Source organism: Diadema antillarum, unplaced genomic scaffold (assembly GCF_040938485.1).
Source record: "Diadema antillarum isolate AM-2024a unplaced genomic scaffold, OU_Dant_1.0 scf00000122, whole genome shotgun sequence".
NCBI lineage: Eukaryota > Metazoa > Echinodermata > Echinoidea > Diadematoida > Diadematidae > Diadema > Diadema antillarum.
Window position 1 is genome coordinate 2,393,025 of NW_027271011.1, and position 21,751 is coordinate 2,414,775.

Genomic DNA, 21,751 nt, shown 5'->3' on the forward strand with positions numbered 1-21,751 from the left:
AGGGCTTTGGAAAGGGCTATGGAAAGGACTTTGGAAAGGGCTTTGGAAAGGGCTTTGGAAAGGGCTTTCGGAAGCCGTTTAAAAAAGGGGAAAGTTGATAAACGCAGCCTATGTTGGTCGGATGACGAGGAATCTACCAACCATATTACAGGTGGCTAATTCGTTCTGTTCTGATGTATTTTATTTGTTTTTCTTGCTTTTTTGCTCTCTTTTCCTTTACGTTCATTTCCTTTCTTTCATAATTTTTGTTACTAGGTTTTTTGTTTAACAAGACCAACATTTTCATCTAGGGACCTATACATCACAAGCTCTGCTTTTTCAGTAGGTCCCCCACATTTCATGTTTATAAAATTGTCTTCTCTTGTATTCTTTGTAATTACGACGCTTGGTCCAGTCTAAAGTTCAATCGATTTTATCATATTATTTTTGTTTTAGATGTGGAACAATGAAATCAGATCAGATCAAATCAAATCAATTAAAAAACTCCTTGAAATATATGATCAAACTACTGAACCGTCATCTCTCCCCGCAGGCTACGTTTGAGGTAAGCCTCGCGTTCTGAGCCTGTGAAGTTTTGGATGACGTAATCAAGTTTGGTGAGCGCCGCCTCTGGTGTGATGTCAGAGAGGGGGATTACCCCTGCCTCTATCAGGACCTTAATAAACCAAGATAAAACATCGAACAAAATTTGATAAGCAAACTCACGGATCAACAGAATTTAGATCGATCCTGATAAACGCGAATTAAACATGTTTAAGAACGTGTACAAAACAATAACAATGCATGGTTTTCTCATCTTACATAAAAAATCAGAGTCACAAAAAAAAAAAATCTAATTAATTTCTCAAATAAAGTCATGCTCTCAACTCTAGGTTTTGTTTACTAGTGTCTCCTTTACTCAGTAGTCATCTAGGTGAGTGGTCTACCGATCTTTAAAGGCATAATTTACCATTTGCAGATGAAACAAAAATCCAGCATTAAAGCGTCAAAATCGTTCTAAAATGTGCGTTAGGGATAGAAACAGCCAATGTAAAAATTTGAACTAGTTTAATCAATATTAAGTATTGTTAAATATTAAAATGTGAACAAAAGTTATAATAAAAATGTTTCCAGACTTAACCGTATGGTTTAATGAGAAAAATAGTGATATTTCCTTATAACATTATTTCAGGCTTTATTGCAAAAAATTATATGGTAGGATGTTTTGTGATACAACTGACCTACACATATGCATCAAAAGTGATATCTTGAACATTTTTTTTTTTTTAATCACTGCTCCGAAAGGAAAACAAGACCTTTAAGATCACTTTTTTTTCTGGCCTGATCTTATTCTAAGGCGGGTGTTAAGCCCCTACAATGTATTTCTGTCAAACCAAGACTTACTTGTCCGGTCTCGTAAGCCGGTGTGACTTGTCCGTTAGGACACTGGGTGCAGTTCACGATCAGTGTGCCGCCCTCAACGGCCTCTTTGATAGCATTCAAGATGTCTTTGCGGTCTGATGGAAAGTTTCCCGCGCCGTACGTCATAAACACAACGCCCTTGATGTCAGTCTGGAGATGTGCCTTCACCTGTTCAATGTTCAATCGTACAAAAACATTTTCAATATTGAATAGACATTCATCAAGCAATTGAATTTGATTTTCACTTCCCGGTTGAGCACACTCGCTAAAGGCAAAGATTTTAAACAATAGATTCTCAACGTTTTTCAAACCCGAGGCCCATATTGGCTCCTACAAACTTTATTGAGGCCCAGTAAGATTGAATATGAATATTCATTTCATTTTTCGCGGCCCACCAGCGAGAGCTTCGCAGCCCACTGGTCGAGATTAAGTGGGGCCTTAGAGTATAAAAAAGAATACACGTCTCAGTGGCGGATCCAGAGGGGGGCGCAAGAAGCACACGCCCCCCTTTATTTATCGTAAAAAAAAAGAAAAAAAAAAGAAAAAAAAATGAAATGAAACCCGGAGGTGCCACCAGAAATATTAGTTGCCCCCCCCCCCCCTCCCCCTTTACAGAATTCCTGGATCCGCCCCTGCGTTTGCGGAATAACCATCATTATTCGGGGTAAGGGTGGCGTGACACTGTCTCAAAATTGACACAAGACGGCAATACAAATATGGACTTTTCAATTATTTTGTGTGAAGTTGGCCCGGAACTTGGTCAAAGCCAATCAGCAGCCGAAGCAAATACGACGCCTACTGAAAGTTACACGATGGCACCCGAACAACACACGAAGGCTACACGAAGGAAAAAGAGTCTACATGAATTTGACGATTTTATCACCGCTCACAAAGTTGCTACAGGAGCCTGAAAAACTCCACCATCCATACGATGGCTTAAGTTGCCTTCACGAATGACCCAATGTTTATACGATCAGCGGCTAATTGGAACATTTCCTTTATCCTGTGTTCATCTTTGGTCAATTTCGCGACAGTGACGCCTACATAACGGAATCATATCAGTGATTAGTCTGTTTAATATTGCCTTGGAATTGGAATTAAACAATGGAGGATGAAGGACGGTGCCAAAGTGATCATACATCAAGTAGCCCTGGTTTACAATGTACTGTCTGATTCGAACTTAGGAAATACTACGTTTTAGTATCATTCTGTCCCATGGAGTACAGATCTATGCTATTGACATTGCTGTTCAAGAATGAAATTCAAAAGAGGTAAAAGTTTAACAAAAAATACATTCATGATTTACGAATGTTGGTACATAATATGAATATACAAATGTTTTTTTAACATATCCCCTTTCTTTTGGTATTATATAGGTCTAAATATCCTTACTTTCTTTAAGCGCCAACAAAACCCCAATATGTCATCCCGATTACATCAGTACACATGATAATTATGTACACTTTGAATCACGAGCTCAAGTAGATGTTGTTAGTACACTGCAAAAAGTCCGGTGTTAAATAGTGAACACCGAGCTGGTGTTATATTTTCGGTGCTCATTTATGGTGTTAAATTAACACCTCCGGGTGTCATTTCCAAATTTTAGACTGTTTTTTGAAGAGTTTCTTAGTAACTGCACTTTTTGTTGATTTTTAATTTAAACAAGACGATCAAGAATTTTACATTAAAATACTAGATTTTTGAAAAAATGTGAAAATAAATTTACCCCAAAGTAACACCAGCTGGACCAGGTGTGGTCTCTTATTGAAGCTGGACGGGTGTTAAACCATTGATATTAACACTAACAGATATCAAATCAACACCATGTGGTGTCATTTTTTAATTAACACCAGTACAGTGTCAAAATAACGATTATACAGTGTCAAATTAACACCACAAAGTGTCAGGTGAACACTTTTCAACACCATCACATTGCATTTTTAACACCTGTGGGTGTGGTCCTTTATTGAAGTTTGATCGGTGTTAGGCCCTAGATTTAACACCCGTGGTGTTAAATCTAACACCGATGTTTTTACAGTGTAATTATTGATGTTCCTGTAGTCACCTTGAGTGTTGGTGCCCACGAAGGCGAGTGGCGGGAAATTCGGGGATCTGAAGGCATCCAGTCTGCAGCAGGAGAATTTCATACTTCGGTTGCCACGGATCAACTTGCCGTTAAAAAATAGAGTGACCTGAATGATAGAGGGCGTAACGTACATCGTGGTTGATGAGTTTGTGGGAGTGTACTTGAACGGTGACGCGAGGGAGGAAGAATGGTCGTATACCTCCCTTGGTGGGTGTTGGGGTGGGGATATATTGTCATACTTTAATTCATTTCGATCATAAATTATCTTCATATTGGGGAAAAATCTATGATCATGCATAGGCTGAAATTTTCATGATCACCAAGAGATATGATTTACGAAGAATTTTGTTCGACATAATTTTACTATATGATAATCTTATATTTTATTCTTATAAAAAAAAATGTAGCGTGGGGATTCACGGGAGGCCCGATTTATTCGCTGTCCATCGGGGAACATTCGTTAACCACGAACAGCACCGGTCAGCTGATATGTGCATCGAAGCATACTCTCATCGGTATTACACGGTCCACTCCAGTTGAAATTCTACGGTGTAGATTTACTTATAGCCAGAGAGCTAGCGACTACTCAATTTACCCCATCAAGCCCAAAAGGTTTGACCCCTCAGAGTTGCTGGGGCCACCCTCCTCATTAACAAAATGCGCGTCAGCCTGGTCCCGGAGGGCGGCTTCCGCCCCAGGGACCCCCCGAAAAGGGTCCTTGGCGGGTGTAATTTAGGGCCTACCCCATGGAGCCCATGAACCAAACTTGGTCTAAAATAATGTCCTATGAGTGTACATCATTAAAAAAAAAAAAAAAAAAAAAAAAAAAAAAAAAAAAAAAAAACTGACAAAAAATCTGGTCGGGAAAGGGGTAGCCAGACCGCTAGTTTATAGGCACAAACCCTTGCTGGTTGTTTAGCTGCCTGCGTCAAGACTACACTTTGCCATAGGCCCTGTACTGTAGCGTCTCCCAACAGTCCAAGGGACAGTGTAGTTTGCAGGCACAAACCCTTGTTGGTCGTAATAGGAGTCTGCATGTGCCAAGACTAATACACGTACCACTGCACTGCAGCCTTGAGAAGCTACAACACAGGGCATAATGGGGCAGTGCCGAAGTGGTGCATACAGTAGTCTTGGCGCAGACTCCTCTACGACCAACAAGGGTTTGTGCCTGCAAACTAGGGACAGAGTGCCAGTTGAGTGCATGTAGTATAGTCTTGGTGCAGACTCTGTTACTCCCAACAAGGGTTTGTACCTGCAAACTACCCGGTATACCCTGGGACCCAGGGTAGTTTGCAGGCAGAAATTGACCAGGCACAATAGAACACGAACACACATACACACACACACACACACACACACACACACACACACGCAGGCACATACGCTCACACATTCCTTCATGTAAATACATACCGGTATGCAAAAAATGTCACATATAGGGTATACAGACATGATACCTTGCACATGATAAATGTCAGACCTACTTTAAGAAGTTCATACCTTTTGATTATTTTACATGGATGCTATCAATGGACATTTCAGCAGGGACACTAGAGAGAATTTAAAATTTGTGTGAAATTGTGTCATGTTTTACTGGCCACACAGGCTGCTTATCCTATACAGTGTATCTATTATAATATGTATATGCCACAAATAGTTTTTTTCAAATAATGCTAAAAAAAAACCTTCGTTGTCTACTATACAGTATGATGTATGACTTGATGTGTAATTGCCACTGTTAATGGCAACTAAATCATAAGCATGAACTAAATTGTAGCTGTATGTGACTCCCTGAAAGTTTATTTTCTTTCTTCTTTTTTTTTCGGGGGGGGGGGGGGGGAAGGAGTATACAACTGAGTATCTCATAAATGAGTAGTTGACCAAAATGCTGATATAAAGAGAACACAAAAAAACAGTCACTGCACATCCTCTGGGCATGCATGCTATAGTTAAACGGGAAAAAAATGAAGCTAGCGTTTCATTCAGTTGGTAATTTGACGTTTCAACTTTGTGAGTAATGTCCAGGGCTAATGGCAATCATAAACTATGTTTGCAGTATGTGACACCACAAGTTGAGTTTTGTTTGTGTGGGGCTGGGGAACTGAAGATAATGTATCTCCAGAAATAAGCAGAGACTCCAACCCCAATCACCTTCTGATCTGGAGATTCTCCCGCCCGAGACCCCTAGCAACGGCGGGAGACTCCAAGTTGATGTGTGCGAAGCGCGAAGTTCCTAGGGTTCTAGATGTTCTGTGGTGCTATCTAAGGCTTATTTTTTTCAACATACGATATAGCAATAAGTAAGAAATCCTTTCCACCGGAAGACACAGACCCAGGGCGGGAGAAATCAAATCTCAAGCGGGAAAACGGGAGATTTTGCAAAAATGGGCTTTCGGCGGGAGATCTCCCGTCGAAAACGGGAGAGTTGGAGTCACTGAATAAGGAGTTGACAAAATTGCTGATGTAAAGAGAACACAAGTTAGATCAAGTTCACACTCTCAGCCTGCATGCTTCAAGTATATTCAAAGGGAGCTATAGTCAATGCTTCAACTTGTTGTGTACTGACCAGGGTCAATGGTAGTCTTTGCAGTATGTGACACCACATGTTGAGTTTTGTTTGTGTGGGGCTGCGGAACTGAAGATAGTGTATCTCTAGAAATAAGGTGTTGACAAAAGTGCTAATGTAAAGAGAACACAAGATCAAGTTCATACTTTCAGCCTGCATGCTGCACGTATATTTAAAGAGAGCTTTCTAGTCAATGCTTCAACTTGTGTACTGACCAGGGTCCATGGCAGTCTTTGCAATATGTGACATCATAATTTGGGTTTCGTTTGTGTGGGCCTGGGAACTTAAGGTAAAGTATCTCCAGAACCCAGAAGTTTACAAAAGTGCTGAAATATTACAGCATTCTGTATGTTTTAAGGAAGTTCAGCAATACATGTACACAGTCTATGTAGAACACCATAATTATGTGTAAAGATGTATTATTGTCCAAAACAATGAGGTGACATGCACTACTGAGTTTGAGAATTGATGGATATTATTTCTGATTTTTTTTTTTTTTTTGTAATACGTAAAGGGTGGTTTTTTATCAGCCAAAACCTAAAAGAATTCTCATTTTAAGATTTTCAAAAGTATCATGTATGGATTGAGACTTGGAATTTGCATTTTAAATGCAAAAAAAAAAAAAAAGTCAGAAAAGGAAAAACTCCAAGCTGTATCCGACATTCTGTTATTATGAAAATAGCTAAGGTGTGTCCTTTATTCAAAAAAGGAGACAGTTTTGATATAAGTAATTATAGACCTATTTCTCTACTTTCATCCATATCTAAGGTTTTGGAAAAATTGATATTTACAAGAACGATTAAATTTCTCAATTATTATAATGTTTTTACAAATTCTCAATTTGGGTTTCGTCAGAAACACAGCACCATTCATGCTCTTTTGAAGTTTATTGATAACGCCGCACATACTATAGATGACCATTCTCATCTTGTTGGTATCTTCCTGGACTTCTCCAAGGCCTTCGATACAATTAATCACGAAATTTTACTTCATAAATTGTCTCATTATGGTATACGAGGGAAGGCCTTGGAATGGTTCAGGAGTTACCTGCAAAACCGAAAACAATATGTATTTTTGAACGAGCACAGTTCTAGTCTTGAAGTTATTAAATGTGGCGTCCCTCAGGGGAGTATATTAGGACCTTTACTTTTCATCATTTACATAAATGATTTTTGTAGATCATCCGATATACTTTCTTTTATACTTTTTGCCGATGATTCAAACATTTTCTTCTCCCACCAAAATCCAATCACTCTTGTCGATACTGTTAATTCTGAATTAAAAAAAGTGACTCAATGGATAAGAGCCAATAAATTATCACTGAATCTTCAGAAAACTAACTACATGTTATTCAGTAAGTCTATAGAAGTTTTACGCACAGATATCATCTTTGATGACGTTCATTTAGAGCGTGTATCACATACAAAGTTTCTCGGTATTAGAGTAGACGATAAACTTTCGTGGAAGCCTCATATTATTAATATTAGTAAAATAATTTCGCGTAATATTGGTATTATTAATAGACTTAAATCTCATATCCCGTCGTCTTCCTTGCTGACGTTGTATTTTTCATTGATATTACCTTATTTAAATTATGGAATTTTAGCATGGGGCAGTGCCCATCAAACTTTATTAGATAGATTATTGTTATTACCAAAAAAGGCACTTCGTATTATTTGTGGCGTTTCTCCATGTTCCCATGCAGATCCATTATTTGTTAGATATAAGATTTTAAAAATCAAAGATTTGTTTTTCTTTCAGCTGGGTCAGTTTATGTTTAATTATAACACAAATGCACTTCCTAGCATTTTTGATTCAATGTTTCCACGAAATCAATCTTTTCATAATTATCCCACCAGGCGATCAAATGAGTTTCATTTACCCCTTCTGAGAACGTTATTGGCTCAAAATACATTTATATACAGTGGCCCTAGATTTTGGAATTCTTTAAGTTGTGATATAAAAAATTCTTTATTTTTGAATTCGTTTAAGCGTAAGTTAAATTTTTTTTTGTTGAACTCATATTAAGCTATATATGATTCATTACCTAGCTGGTCTTTACAGCCTAAGGGTTCATCGTCAATCATTGATTTCATCATTGTGTATTTTTTACATTATCTTATTTGTATAAACTTTGTTCGGCTGATCGAGCTGAAACACCTCAATTCCCTCTTCTGATCCAGATGTACAGCACCTCAATTCCATCTTCTGATCCCGATGTTCAGCGTGTTGGCTTTTCCTTTCACTTCCTTTTTCTTTCTCTCCTTTCTTTCCATTGTTCTTTTGTGTTTTATTACTGTCATGGTATACCCTACTGTAAAGTCATGTAAAGTCGTTGTGTTTCTACTGTCTTGTTCTGTCCTGTCTTGTTCTCTCCTGTCTTTGTAAAAAAAAAAAAAAAGTTCAATGTATTCACAAGAATCCTTTGAGTGGTTCACAATTTACAAGCATGCTTTTCAGTGAACCTCTCAGTTCTTTCTTTCTTTTTTCCCCTCCAAACATAACTTTGTATTTTGCCGATATGCATGTACAATTTCGTATTTGTTAAACATTATCTACCATGTAAAGTCGAATACATGCCTATGTTATATCTTCTGATTCATTTCGTGTTATGTTTGACGAAAAAGAAAGAAGGAATGAAATAAATGAAATGAAATGAAATGAAATGAAATTAACATGAACTTTATCAAAGTTATGTTTAATGCACTGATGATGATATGGTTTACTTCAGTGTGTTATACAAATGGCCTTAAGTGCTTCTGTGGTTGGTCTGAAATTGAAGTGTACTCACAATGAAAGGTTTATTTCAGCATTTTCTGAAAAGCTCCAATTGTGTCTCATAAGGTGAATACATAGTAAAGGACAAGTAGACGATGGGGCCGGTAAAACATGATACAAATTCACACAAATTTTAAATTTTCTCTAGTGTCCCTGCTGAAATGTCCATTGATAGCATCCATTTAAACAATCAAATGGTATGAACTTCTTATAGAGCTGACATTTATTGTGTGCACGGTATCCTGGCTGTAGAACCTATGTGACATGTTTTGTATACCGGTATGTAAATTTTACATAAAAGGAATGTGTGAGCGTACGTGCGTATGTGCGTGTGTGTGTGTTTTTTTTTTTTTTTTTCTATTGTGCCTGGTCAATTTCTGCCTGCAAACTACCCTGGGTTCCAGGGCATACTGGGCAGTTTGCGGGTACAAACCTTTGATGGGAGTAACAGAGTCTGCGCCAAGACTACTACATGCACTCAACTGGCACTATCCCTCAGACTGTTGGGAGACGCTACAGTACAGGACCTATGGCAAAATGTAGTCTTGATGCAGACACCTGAACAACCAGCAAGGGTTTGTGCCTACAAACTAGCAGTCTGGCAACTCCTTCCCCGACCAGATATTTTGTCAGTTTTTTATATTTTTATGATGTACACCCATAGGGCATTCTTTTAGACCAAGTTTGGTTCATGGGCTCCATGGGGTAAATTACACCCTCCAAGGGCCCTTTTCGGGGGGGGGGGGGGGGGTCCCTGGGGGCCCAACCCGCCCTCCGGGACCAGGCTGACGCACATTTTGTTACTGAGGAGGGTGGCCCCAGCAACTCTGAGGGGTCAAACCTTTTGGGCTTGATGGGGTAAATTGAGTAGTCGCTAGCTCTCTGGCTATTACACAGAGATCAGCGGCAAAGCTGTATACAGTTCGTTACGGGGAATCTCGAATAAATCTGAGCCTTGCCAGCCTTCTCACTCCGTGGTATCCCTTACAGGGTCTTTAATGAAAGGAGGAAATTACACAGAATATCTTTCAAATAAAAGACTAGCACTTTACCGAGTGTGTGATCGGGTTGGGCAACATAAGTTCATACTTTCCTTCATTATCTTGTCTTCAGATTTTGTTTGAAAAACGGTATATGATTAAGTATAGATTGAGATCATTTTTTTTTTTAAGCTGGTGTAATGAAGTGTTCTTAAATGTATTCTGTATCAATGATTATGACCACCTTTCGTCTTCGCCTTACCTCAGCTATCACCAAGCCATCCTCAGGCCGAGAGTAGCTGGCCATGGCAAGGGCGCCCAACATGTTGTTCTCTCCATCGCTGCGGAACTCGGATAGCGGAATCTGCGAGCCAGTGATGACAACAGGCTTGGAGAGGTTGTCGAGCATGAAAGACAGAGCCGACGCCGTGTAGGCCATCGTGTCCGTGCCGTGTAGGATCACGAACCCGTTGAAGACGGTGTAGTATCGTAGGATATCCTCTGCCATGTGCACCCAGTCCGCGGCGGCGATGTTACTCGAGTCCTTGATAGTCTCCCACTCCAACATGCTGTAGAGAATGTGGCTGCCATCCTGGTTTCTATGGATACCATCACAACGGTGAAGAGTTTAAGCATTATGACGTAATCTCCACAAGACCCTGACAAGTTTACATTATTGGGGTTATCCCACGAGACGGACATCCACGAGTCATACAGCCCACGAGAGTCCATGAGTCATATAGCCCACGAGTCATCTCGACCCATGGGTCCAACATTATAGGCAAGCAAGGCACACGAGTTCGATACTATAGGCAAAAATGGGCCAACGAGTTCGACATTACATCACCGGGTTTAATGTGTCGGTCTCGTGGGCTTTGTTTGCCTTATAGTGTCGGACTCGTGGACCTTGTCAGTGCCTAGTGGCGGAATCATGGGCCTTTAAATCGTTTGCCTAGTGTCGAGTTCATGGGCTGTATGACTCTTGGTTGTCGAATTCGTAAAGTGCAGCATCCACATTATTGGCATCTTAAACGGTCAGAAACATCTGTCGGTTAGGCTCTACAGAAGTCATTCGTAAAAGTGCTTCCCCAATAGCTGTTAATGGTGATAATAATGCCAATGTTTTATAATCATCATTAATTGAATCGTCATTAAGTTATCAGTCATAACGAAATAATTTCCGGCAATGCACATTACATCTTTGATTAGAATGTAATATATGTATTTACCTCACTGTGATTATTGTGTTATCTTGACTCGGAAAGAGTTCAGGGAGAGGTAAGTTAAAGGACAAGTTCACCTTCATAGACATGTGGGTTGAGTGAATGCAGCTATATTCGTAGAACACATCAGTGAGAGTTTGAGCAAAATCGGACAATCCGTTAAAAAGTTATGAATTTTTGAAGTTTCTGCTCAGTCACGGCTGGATGAAAAGACTACTATAGCTTGTGATGTCACATTAGTACAACGATATAAAGAAAGAATAAAGAAAATTCAACATATTTCCATTTTTCTCGCATAACAAAAGAACACTCAACTTCTCTCTTTCAGAAGGCAGGGGGAATAATATTACCCTTAACATACGTCAGTAGCAAGTCAAAGAACTGTGCACTTTATTCAAAAAGTAAAGTTTTGTGAAATTCTCTCTTTATTTTCCTTATATAGTTGTACGCATGTGACATCATTATACTGTAGTAGTCTTCTCTTCCAGCAGTGACTGCGCAGATACTTAAAATATTCGTAACTTTTGAACGGATTGTCCAATTTTCCTCAAACTTTCACTGATGTGTTCTACTAATATTGCTGCATTCTCTCAATCCTTATGTATATGAAGGTGGACTTGTCCTTTAAGATAGGATGACTATAGACACAGTCAAAGTGAAGTTGAATTTATCGAATCCATGGTATGCAGATTAGTATTAGATATCCTCTATTTATTGTCTGAAAAGATCGAAAAATATCAGCCCTTTTTGTAATGACATTGACATCCTTATCAGGTATCGGTTGAGGTATTGAGGGTAATTACATGAGATCAAAAGTGCTGAGGCCCTCGATACTGTCCGCTGGCTTGCCGTACACTGTGGGCGTTTTGCTAATGAAGTCTGGCAAATAGTGTTTCACTGGCACCAAGACTGCAAACACGGAGGAGAAATATTCATTTAGTCAAGGACATCTGTACGACTGCATCTACACACACACACACACACACACACACACACATACACACACACACACACACACACACACATACACACACACACACACACACACACACACACACATGTATGCATGCATACATCTATGTAATTGATATATTGCATTGCAAACGCCATATTCATGTTTCACTGCTAATACCGCCGTGCATGTTAATTTATATCAGATTGCTGTTGGTGTTGGAGTGCATGCTAATCTATGTAATATCGCTGTGTTTGCTTTATCATGATTTTGTTCAAGTTTTATTACAGTTGGTTGCTTTTCGTTATGTTGATTTCCAAATGCCCTGAAGGAGACCCGTCAAGATGTCGAAAGCTGATGGCATTAAAAACATTAAACTAACGCTACGTCCGATGGCTACTTCTTCCAAAGCGGCACAGTTAAAGAGAGAGAGGGAGAGAGAGAGAGAGAGAGAGAGAGAGAGAGAGGAGAGAGAGAGGAGAGGGAGGGAGAGGGGGAGAGAGAAAGAAAGAGATATAATGTACTAAGCAGAGAAGAGTGTTTCCTATTGACTCACCTCCATTCACTTTCTTCATCCCAATCGTTCCCCCAGTGTAGATGACAAGAATCTTAGGAGTTTCTTTGGTTTCCATGGTTACACTGTTCACTGCGGCAGTCATCCCAATATTGCGCCTCGTAAACTTACTGTTTAAAACAAAATATCAATTAAAGATACTATTTGAACGATAAAGGTGGTTAATTTTACGTCGACTATCTCATACTCAGTAACTCTTGCGATCTTTATACACAGATTCAATTAAAATGACAACATTTCATTCATTTCATTTTATTCATTTCATTTCATTTCATTTATTAAGTTCCACACATATCACATTTGTGACATACATCTAAAGATCAATGACTAGTAACAGATAATTTGAAAATTCAGTGTATACAGACTTTAAATAATATTTCATGATACAAAATGGATTTAAATCAGTCTAGAGTATGCCACACTCATATTGGATAATTAAGATTATGTGAGGGGAAACCATAGAAAAGCAGATGCTTAATTGTACGGGTAGGTCCCCAGAAAAAGTCAAACATAATCACTCACACACACATACACACACTGCACGCACGCAAGTGCATCTAGATAAGCATGCGTGCACACATAAACACACAACATAGAGAACAGAAAGAGAAAACACCATCAAGACTGTCATAGGGACAGCATCAAGAGAAAACAATGTGGCTGCTTGTGTGATGGGCTGTGGCAGACTAGTTTGCAGCCACAAACCCTTGTTGGTCGTAAAGGAGTCTGCCCCAAGACTACTACATGCACCACTCTGGCACTGTCCCATAGGCCCTGTGTTGAAGCTTCTTGGGAGAGGCTGCAGTGTAGTGGTGCGTGTATTAGTCTTGGCGCATGCAGACTCCTATACGACCAACAAGGGTTTGTGCCTGCAAACTAGTGGCAGACAGCCACAACACAACCCAAGCAACACACACGTCTGCCAAGCAGACAATATGGCTGAGAGGTCATAACCTATCCAGCTAGCATCGTGCGACTCTCTTGTCTTCATTGTCACAGATAATATACATACAGTTGTAGTTACATGCATAGTGACATTGTACACAATACATATACATAATTGGTCTAGTCTTTGTATCTACATAGCCTATATAATAACTTTTGAAAAAAAAAAATCATCAAATATCTATAACAACAGGGAAACTTCCTGTTAGTATAATTCATGTAGATAGCTCCCTGTAGCTGTTTGATAACGCCCTACAATTTGTCATCAAAATTACTTTAATGGCAGTATAATGCTACTTTGTTACTGGCATTCGAACACTGCACTTTTCGATAGTATTATGATTAATCAATATATATATATATATATATATATATATATATGAGATTAAAACCTAAAATGGCATTAAAATGCTTTATCCTGGCGAGGAAAGCGCATGTTTTAGAAACAAGACACCAAACAGGTTAGTCATCGCATTCTTCATCAGCGACCAGGATGCGATGTGATGTTAGATTAAAATCCGTTTCTGAAGCAGGACATACACACAAGGGCATACGTCTGCTCCTGGTCGGACGGATTTCAAAACTTACCTGCTTGTGTGATGGAATGCGTCTAGACTGGTAGTTGCTGCCACAATGCATGGTAACCGCGCAGTGTGTATGTGCGCGTTGGGCGTAGCAACGACGCATCCATGAACTGGTTCCCTCCACGAAGAGCCAAAGATGAAAGGATGAAATCAGTGTTAAAAAACGTTAAGTGTTAAACAAATCCCTGGTAGCTTTTCAAGGACTTACATTGCCAACGTCATGCTCCGATTTACTATCACGAAGATAAACGGTTCAGAGACCCACCTCATCTTGTCTTTCATTGACGCAAACTCACACCTCCGGCCCCCATAGAGACATCCCAGCCAGTAGTTGTGCCTTGTCCGTGATGGAATACTGTATCAGACTTTCCTGATAGTCAACGGTCTTTCCCGTAGTCAATCAGACTTTTCCTGATAGTCAATCAGACTTTACCTGATAGTCAACCAGCCTTTCCTGGTAGGCACTGATCAATAACGAACAGAAATGAAAGAGATTAAAACCTAAAATGGCATTAAAACGCTTTATCCTGGCGAGGAAAGCGCATGTTTTAGAAACAAGACACCAAACAGGTTAGTCATCGCATTCTTCATCAGCGACCAGGATGCGATGTGATGTTAGATTAAAATCCGTTTCTGAAGCAGGACATACACACAAGGGTATACGTCTGCTCCTGGCCGGACGGATTTCAAAACATATAGAACAGACATACATACACACATTCATATGATGTATATGATATAGCCGTAGGGAGACACTGTAGATAAAACATTAAGGAGACACTGACCCTAAGGAGACAAATTTGTGTCTCCTTGAATAATTGTTACATTTTTTACTGCTGACAGCACTCATTCATATTTTTTACACACTATTAATCTAGGTTCAGATAGTTAAATATATAATTACACACACACACACACACACACACACACACATTAATATGCATATAGCATAAAGATTCTAAAAGGAATTCAAAGTTTATTTGATGAAAATTGGTTGTGAAATAGCTGAGTTATCCAAAACAAAGCAATCCTAATAAAAGGCGGGACCCACCTTTGTTTTTGGATATCTCAGCCACTTCAAAACCAAGTTTCATCAAATAAACATTGAATTCCTCTTAGAATTGCATGATCTTTAACATTCATAAAGTGGTTTCTACGTATTTCGCACAAAGTTGAATGCTGCATCCTCACCTCAAAAGTTTCAGGTATTCAGAAGGCGTTTTGAATCCAGAAGACAATGTGACCGTCAAGAAGTTAAAAGAAGAAAAGGCAAGAAAAAAGTTACGAATATGATGATGATGATTATTATTTTTATCACCATCATTATCATTACTATTAATATTACAATTATTATTATTACTACTATTATCTTTATTATTATTATTATATTATTTTTATTATTGTTATTATTATCATTATTATTATTACTATAATTATTATCATTATTATTATTATCATTACCAGGCATTTAGATACACCATACACAGTTCATCTATCTATATCATAGCGCTTACAAAAAAAAAAAAACTAAAAAAAAAGTACTAAAATGTACTAAATAAGGAAAATGTATCAATTCCTTACAACTGAGATAAAATATATGTTTTCAACATCAGCGATGTATCTTAAATGACACAATGCCACTACAGAGGAAGACCAATATTTTCTTTTAAATTTCAAGAAAAACTGGTTACAATCAGGTAAAAAAAGTAAGTATAATTCATCAACATTAGATGTGCAGTATCGTACATGTGGCGTCATTAAATCGTGTAGGCCACGGAGTGCGATCTCAGACTCGGGTTGATCCATGAAAGACTTGATATGATCAAGTGTGATAACTCTTTGATCATTATTATGATCAAAGAAGTATCACACCTTTTTATTAGGTAATCAGGGTTTGCTTTTCGTTCTTCTTACAGAGTCGCTCATGTCAAAGCTATTCCTGAATAATGAATCATTATGTATCCTGCGCTTTTGCGCATTCCTACTGTTACCTAACTATGGGTGCGTTTATCAACTCCTTTTCTCGGCAGAAACAGGTTTTCCAAACAGCTTTCAAGGAATTTTTACGAGTTGATAAACGCAAAGCTGTTTTGAAAGCCCTTTCGGAAAGCAGGAGCTTTAAAACAGCATTTGCGCTTTATCAATCGTAACAGTTCTTGAAAGCTGTTCTGGAAAACCTGTTCTGGGAACTTGGAGTTGATAAACGCAAAGCTGTTTTGAAACGGCTTTGTAGTATTGTACTGCGGTTACGAACAATGCACGCCTTATGGACCTCTTCTCCTCGGGTCGAATTGCCGGCGCAATGCAGCTGTGCAGTGACAGGCCAGTTATCGTGTTCGCGGAGAGAGTTGATAAACGCAACTATTTTGGAAGCCGTTATGATAAAGGGCTTTGGAAACGGCTTTTGAAAGCCGTTTAAACAGAGGACAGTTGATAAACGCAGCGAAAGTCTCATGCCGCCACTCAGAAATATTTGAAGTATGTGGTAAACTGGAGCTGCGTCACAGATAGGAAGACAACTGATTCATGTGGCATGGCATCATAACTCGTCACTCTCAAAGGAACATATGTCTTTATGATGGTAGTTGCTTTTCGCCGTCCCTTCTTAGAAAACAAGCGGCACATTAATAGTACAGGGCTTTGTAAAGGGCTTTGGAAAGGGCTTTGGAAAGGGCTATGGAAAGGACTTTGGAAAGGGCTTTGGAAAGGGCTTTCGAAAGGGCTTTCGGAAGCCGTTTAAAAAAGGGGAAAGTTGATAAACGCAGCCTATGTTGGTCGGATGACGAGGAATCTACCAACCATATTACAGGTGGCTAATTCGTTCTGTTCTGATGTATTTTATTTGTTTTTCTTGCTTTTTTGCTCTCTTTTCCTTTACGTTCATTTCCTTTCTTTCATAATTTTTGTTACTAGGTTGTTTGTTTAAGGCGCCTTGGCAGATTACACGCTCCAGGAAAACAGCGGCGCTCCCGCTCAGCGGTCTTCTATTGTTTCGCCGCGTTCTTTTAAATCCTCCCATTCAAAAGCCCGCTGCGCGGCGCTTTTAGCACTTGGCCCGTGCGGCGCTTTTTTCAAGGAGCCGACCATTCACAAAATCTGGGCGTCAGAGTGAGTACGTTTCGTTTTAGCAATATAGCGCCCTCTCCGTTAGAATATGAATAACACCTCGGAACAGAAAACCTGTTTAATAATCTCATGGTGTCCACCTATTCTACGACTTCAGCCCACTCTGACAACCGGGAAACTCAACAACTTTATAAAAGCAAAATATACACAAAACATACGCATTCTATCCAACATTTTCGTGACTTTTAGTTACTGTGTTGTGTCATATACAGGTTTGTACATTCTTCCCCATCATCTTGATCTATGGAGTTGCAAGTTTTTTTTGTGTGTTTTGTGTGTGTGTGTGTGTGTGTGTGCCTTTTTCTCTTTGGAGTGAGTCATTCCAAAAACAAAAATCTCTCCTCTTCTCCTGCAGCCTTGCAGTGAATCTATGTAGACTACGAATAGTGAAATAAATGTCGTCTTGATCTACATCGTATTTTTCCCACCGTCATGCTTCTACATCAATAATTCTCAAGACTCCAAGCTACAGTATCATGACGCTGAAATTATTTCAATCAGTATTTCCTTTGAACAACACCAAAGTCAATCATACGCGTTTTAAAACACCCAATGTCAAAAAGCAATTTCAAGTCCATACCAGCTGTCGAACTATCATTCGACTTTGAATATCAACACGGCAGTTTAAACATCCACAGCCACATCACGCACGCATGTATTGATACACACCATAGAACGCGGTTACCTGTCGTTTTCTTTTTATCGCTCTTTTATACTGTTATATGGCAAAGCGGCTGTACTTTGTGTAAAATTATGTACGAAATCATTACAAAAGTATAAAGATATACTACTGGTGTAGAAAATGAACAACAACAACAACATACATGCATGGGACGTGATGGATGAAGGCGCTAATTTCACCTTGTAAACATTTACACATGGAAACCAGGTTATACTACCGGTCCGTTATAAATATAAATATATATATATATATATATATATATATATATATATATATATATATATATATATATTGTTTTGTTTGTTTGTTTGTTTGTTTGTTTTTGCTGCTACTGCATGCATGGTATCTCCTAAAATTTGAATCCGACTCTTTCGGTCAGCTAGCGAACTGATGTATATTGTGTGACTATTAAAGACTGTTGAATTGGACATGTCAAGTATTAAATAACTTATTAATCTCTTTATTTATTCATTCATTTATTCAATGTACTTATATATTTATTCATTTATTCATTCATTTATCTACTTATTTATTAAACTATTCATTAACATATTCATTTAGTTAGTTAGTCATTCAAACGTTTATCTAGGAAGAAAGAATATATTAGCAGCTGTTTTCATCGAAGTCCTATGTGAACATATTTTGGGCAGTCAGAGACTACAGCCAAAAGCTAGTGATAGAGAAGTCTGCCGCCAAACGATTGGGAAAGTTCGATCCAAGAGTACAAAGGGCTGCTGCAAAATGATCAAAAGGGCTACGAGATTATGACTGAAAAGGCCGCAGCCAAACCCACCAAAGGGCCGCGGGAAGAGCACCAAGGGGAAGAGAATGTAATGCCAACCAAACGCCTATAGAATTCGGTGTATACAAAGTTGGTGGTACAGGGAATAGATTTCAGACACCCCGACCTGTCCATAGTGAGATCTCCGATCCCATTGTTATGTCCGGAGAAGATGGACACTTCCGCGATGGGCACCGTGAATCGATCATCACCCATTATCTTTCCCAAAGCAAACCTTTGTTGTGATAGCAACGGAGGCTGAAACTGCGTGATTGGTCAGCTCCATGGTGCATTTCCAGCAACATGCATATTAGTTCACAACCACTATTTATTATAGAAGTAAGCTCAATAAATACCCGAAAAAAGTTTCTTCTCCTCGGAATGACGAATGACAGGTATAAACTCTAGATAGTCCCGAAGATCAAATTTGTTGCAGGTATATTTGATAATCACAGGCCTGCGAAAGGCCGGAAAATATTACGTCGCTGATGTATTAAAATGTAAAAAAGAAAACAAAAAACAAAAAGCAAAACAAAAAACAAAAAACAAAAAAAAAACAAAACAACAGAACAAACACGCATGCATTGCATGTGAAGAACACATACACCAAAATGGTCGCGGAAAGAATGACGGGAATAGAATACAAACTTTCCAAAACATCTTTCTTCTTGAGGGACAGGTCTGTGGATATGTTGCGTGTGTGTGTTTGTTTGTGTAAGAGCTGACTTGTTTGTCATTTATATTATTAAAAAGTAATTAGTTGAACGTCCATATGCATTGATATTGATATGCATACTGCAATCTCAATGAGATCAAGCTGTTTTTGTTAAATATATACATATATATATATATATATATATAACATACATAATGTACCATGTGTGTGTGTGTGTGTGTGTGTGTGTATTTACTGGCGGTTTGTCTCTCATTAGGTATGCATTGTAGCCCTGTGTATAGTTTTGTATGATCTAAGATTCCATTATTATTTTTTTCTCCTCCATGATCGCTCTATGACTTTTTATAATTAGTATCTCTCGAAATCTTTCCCACTGTCTAACTTTTTTATTCCCCGTCATGCTTCGATGTGATAAACTCCCAAGTTTCCAAACGACAGGTGTAATGTCGCGGAAATGATTTCAATCAGTGTTTTCTTTAAATCCAGAAAGAAAGAATATTAGCAGCTGTTTTCATTGAAGCTCTGTATGAATTTTGGACAGTCAGAGACTGCAGCCAATAGATAGTGATCGAGAAGGCTAGAGCCAAACGATTGGGAAAGCTCGATCCAAGAGTGGAAAGGGCTGCTGCAAAATGATCAAAAGGGCTGCGAGATTATGACTGAAAAGGCCGCAGCCAAACCCACCAAAAGGCCACGGGAAGAGCGCCATCCCAACCAAACGCCTATAGAATTCGGCATAATACAAAGTGGGTGGTACAGGTACAATAGATTTCAGACACCCCAACCTGTCCATAGTGAGATCTCCGATCCCATTGTTATGTCCGGAGAAGATGGCTGATCTTGGAATTATGAACACAGTCATTGCATACAACTTGGAAGGAAGGTATTCCTGACATGCTCTCATACAAAGATCCCCTTTCTCTTCATTACCACAAAGTCCAATTGGATGATATTTCCTGTATCGTGTATAAAGATGGGGGTAATAGTTATAGTTTTGTTCCTTAGAATTGATTTTGGATTGATTCACTACTTTTACACAATTATTACGGAAGGTCCGATTGTATTTCTTTTTCTGGGGGGAGACATACGGTCGAACTTTGTTGACCTCAGGTAAAATGATATTTTAATGGCTATTCTTGAGGGTAACTGACCATCGTCTGATAGTATCATAACAGTTCAGGGAAAAACCACCCTTATCATACCATGAAGACTTCCTAGACTCTGACAGCAGAGCGCCGAAGGTTCCTCTATTTTGTTTATCTTTTTCGCATGACTCAACGTATTCAATACCACTTCCATATCGAGCTACAGCCTTGTCCATTTATAAGCAAATGCCGAATTGCTCTCTATCAATTGATAGGTTTCATCGGCAGACAACATGGGTGGGGGGGGGGGGGAGAACAACAGTTGAGAAGTGTTCATGGTAGATTTTATAATGGCTATAATCAATAATCAATGTACATGTATGAGTCTCATTGGTCCAGTTTTGTCTGTTTTGCTGTAATAAGCAAAAATGCAAGTGCTGCACAGTGTGCGTATTTGCTGAATTTGCTTGGAATAAGTTCGTCTTCATGTGATTGCGAGCATTTCTCCGCTTCGATTTATTTCTCATGATTATGTGTATTGTATTGTACGGGGATGGTAAAAAAAAAAAGAACTGTACGCATCCATATCTCCCTATGAGTGAATGAGTGGTGCAGTGCCGACGAGGGTCCTACGCACGCTTTTGGAAATAATTAGAAGCAAGTCGTCCAGTCTCGTGAGATTTTAGCTTTGTATTTAACAACGGCATGGATTTGAAAGTCCACGAAAAAGACAGGCTGTACCAAGTGGTAGCACAGCAGCCTGTAACTCTGAGATTGGCGATGACATGGCGTAATGAGACTTGCATACACCATGCCATACAAGAAGCTGCTCCAGTGGAATGCCAAAAAAAAAACACAAACAAACAAACAAACTACGCATTGCACAAACACTGCAGAGAACTCGCACAAATCAGGGAGGAGTCACCTCTCCGCACCGATGCATAAATGGAGATCATACACATGCACACATATTCAAGCATAGATTTATATGCGATAACCAGGTGCATGTGCTATATTAGAATATCTTACCCTATAATTTTTACCCTTTCTATTACTTTTTCTGTGCTCATTCAGGATTAATGCAAGAATTAAACGTTTAAAAGGAATGACACCTTAATTCATGTTTCCCACTGATAATCGCATTATCAGTACAAGCCACATGTAATCCACGGACTGATTGTCAGACGACTGAAAGTGCAAGTTTCAATTTGTCTTACAAATGTGAATATTAATAATATTTACATTAGAACCGTTTGTCACTGTCCATCGCTTCCTTCGCACTTCACAGTGAGACATATAAGCCGAAGTA

General features: G+C 39.0%; 1 protein-coding gene across 1 annotated transcript; it reads right to left on the reverse strand.

The window, feature by feature from the left end:
- Positions 1 to 505: 505 nt before the first annotated feature.
- Positions 506 to 12,621, reverse strand: LOC139720141 (L-asparaginase-like). The gene is made up of 5 exons (XM_071631512.1): positions 12,546 to 12,621; positions 11,841 to 11,946; positions 10,077 to 10,413; positions 1,384 to 1,569; positions 506 to 655 (listed from the first exon to the last, which is right to left on the reverse strand). The coding sequence occupies exons 1-5, from the start codon at positions 12,619 to 12,621 to the stop codon at positions 506 to 508; spliced, it is 855 nt and encodes a 284-aa protein (XP_071487613.1).
- Between the last annotated feature and the right edge of the window lie 9,130 nt (positions 12,622 to 21,751).

What these genes read in the sequence shown, in the direction of transcription:
- LOC139720141 (XM_071631512.1), bottom strand. Translation starts at nt 12,621, where the DNA reads ATGGAAACCAAAGAAACTCCTAAGATTCTTGTCATCTACACTGGGGGA. An exon ending in GATGAAGAAAGTGAATGGAG is followed by an intron (nt 11,947 to 12,545) that starts GTGAGTCAATAG and finishes CCGTGTTTGCAG; the next exon opens with TCTTGGTGCCAGTGAAACAC. An exon ending in CGGCTTACGAGACCGGACAA is followed by an intron (nt 656 to 1,383) that starts GTAAGTCTTGGT and finishes TGGTTTATTAAG; the next exon opens with GTCCTGATAGAGGCAGGGGT.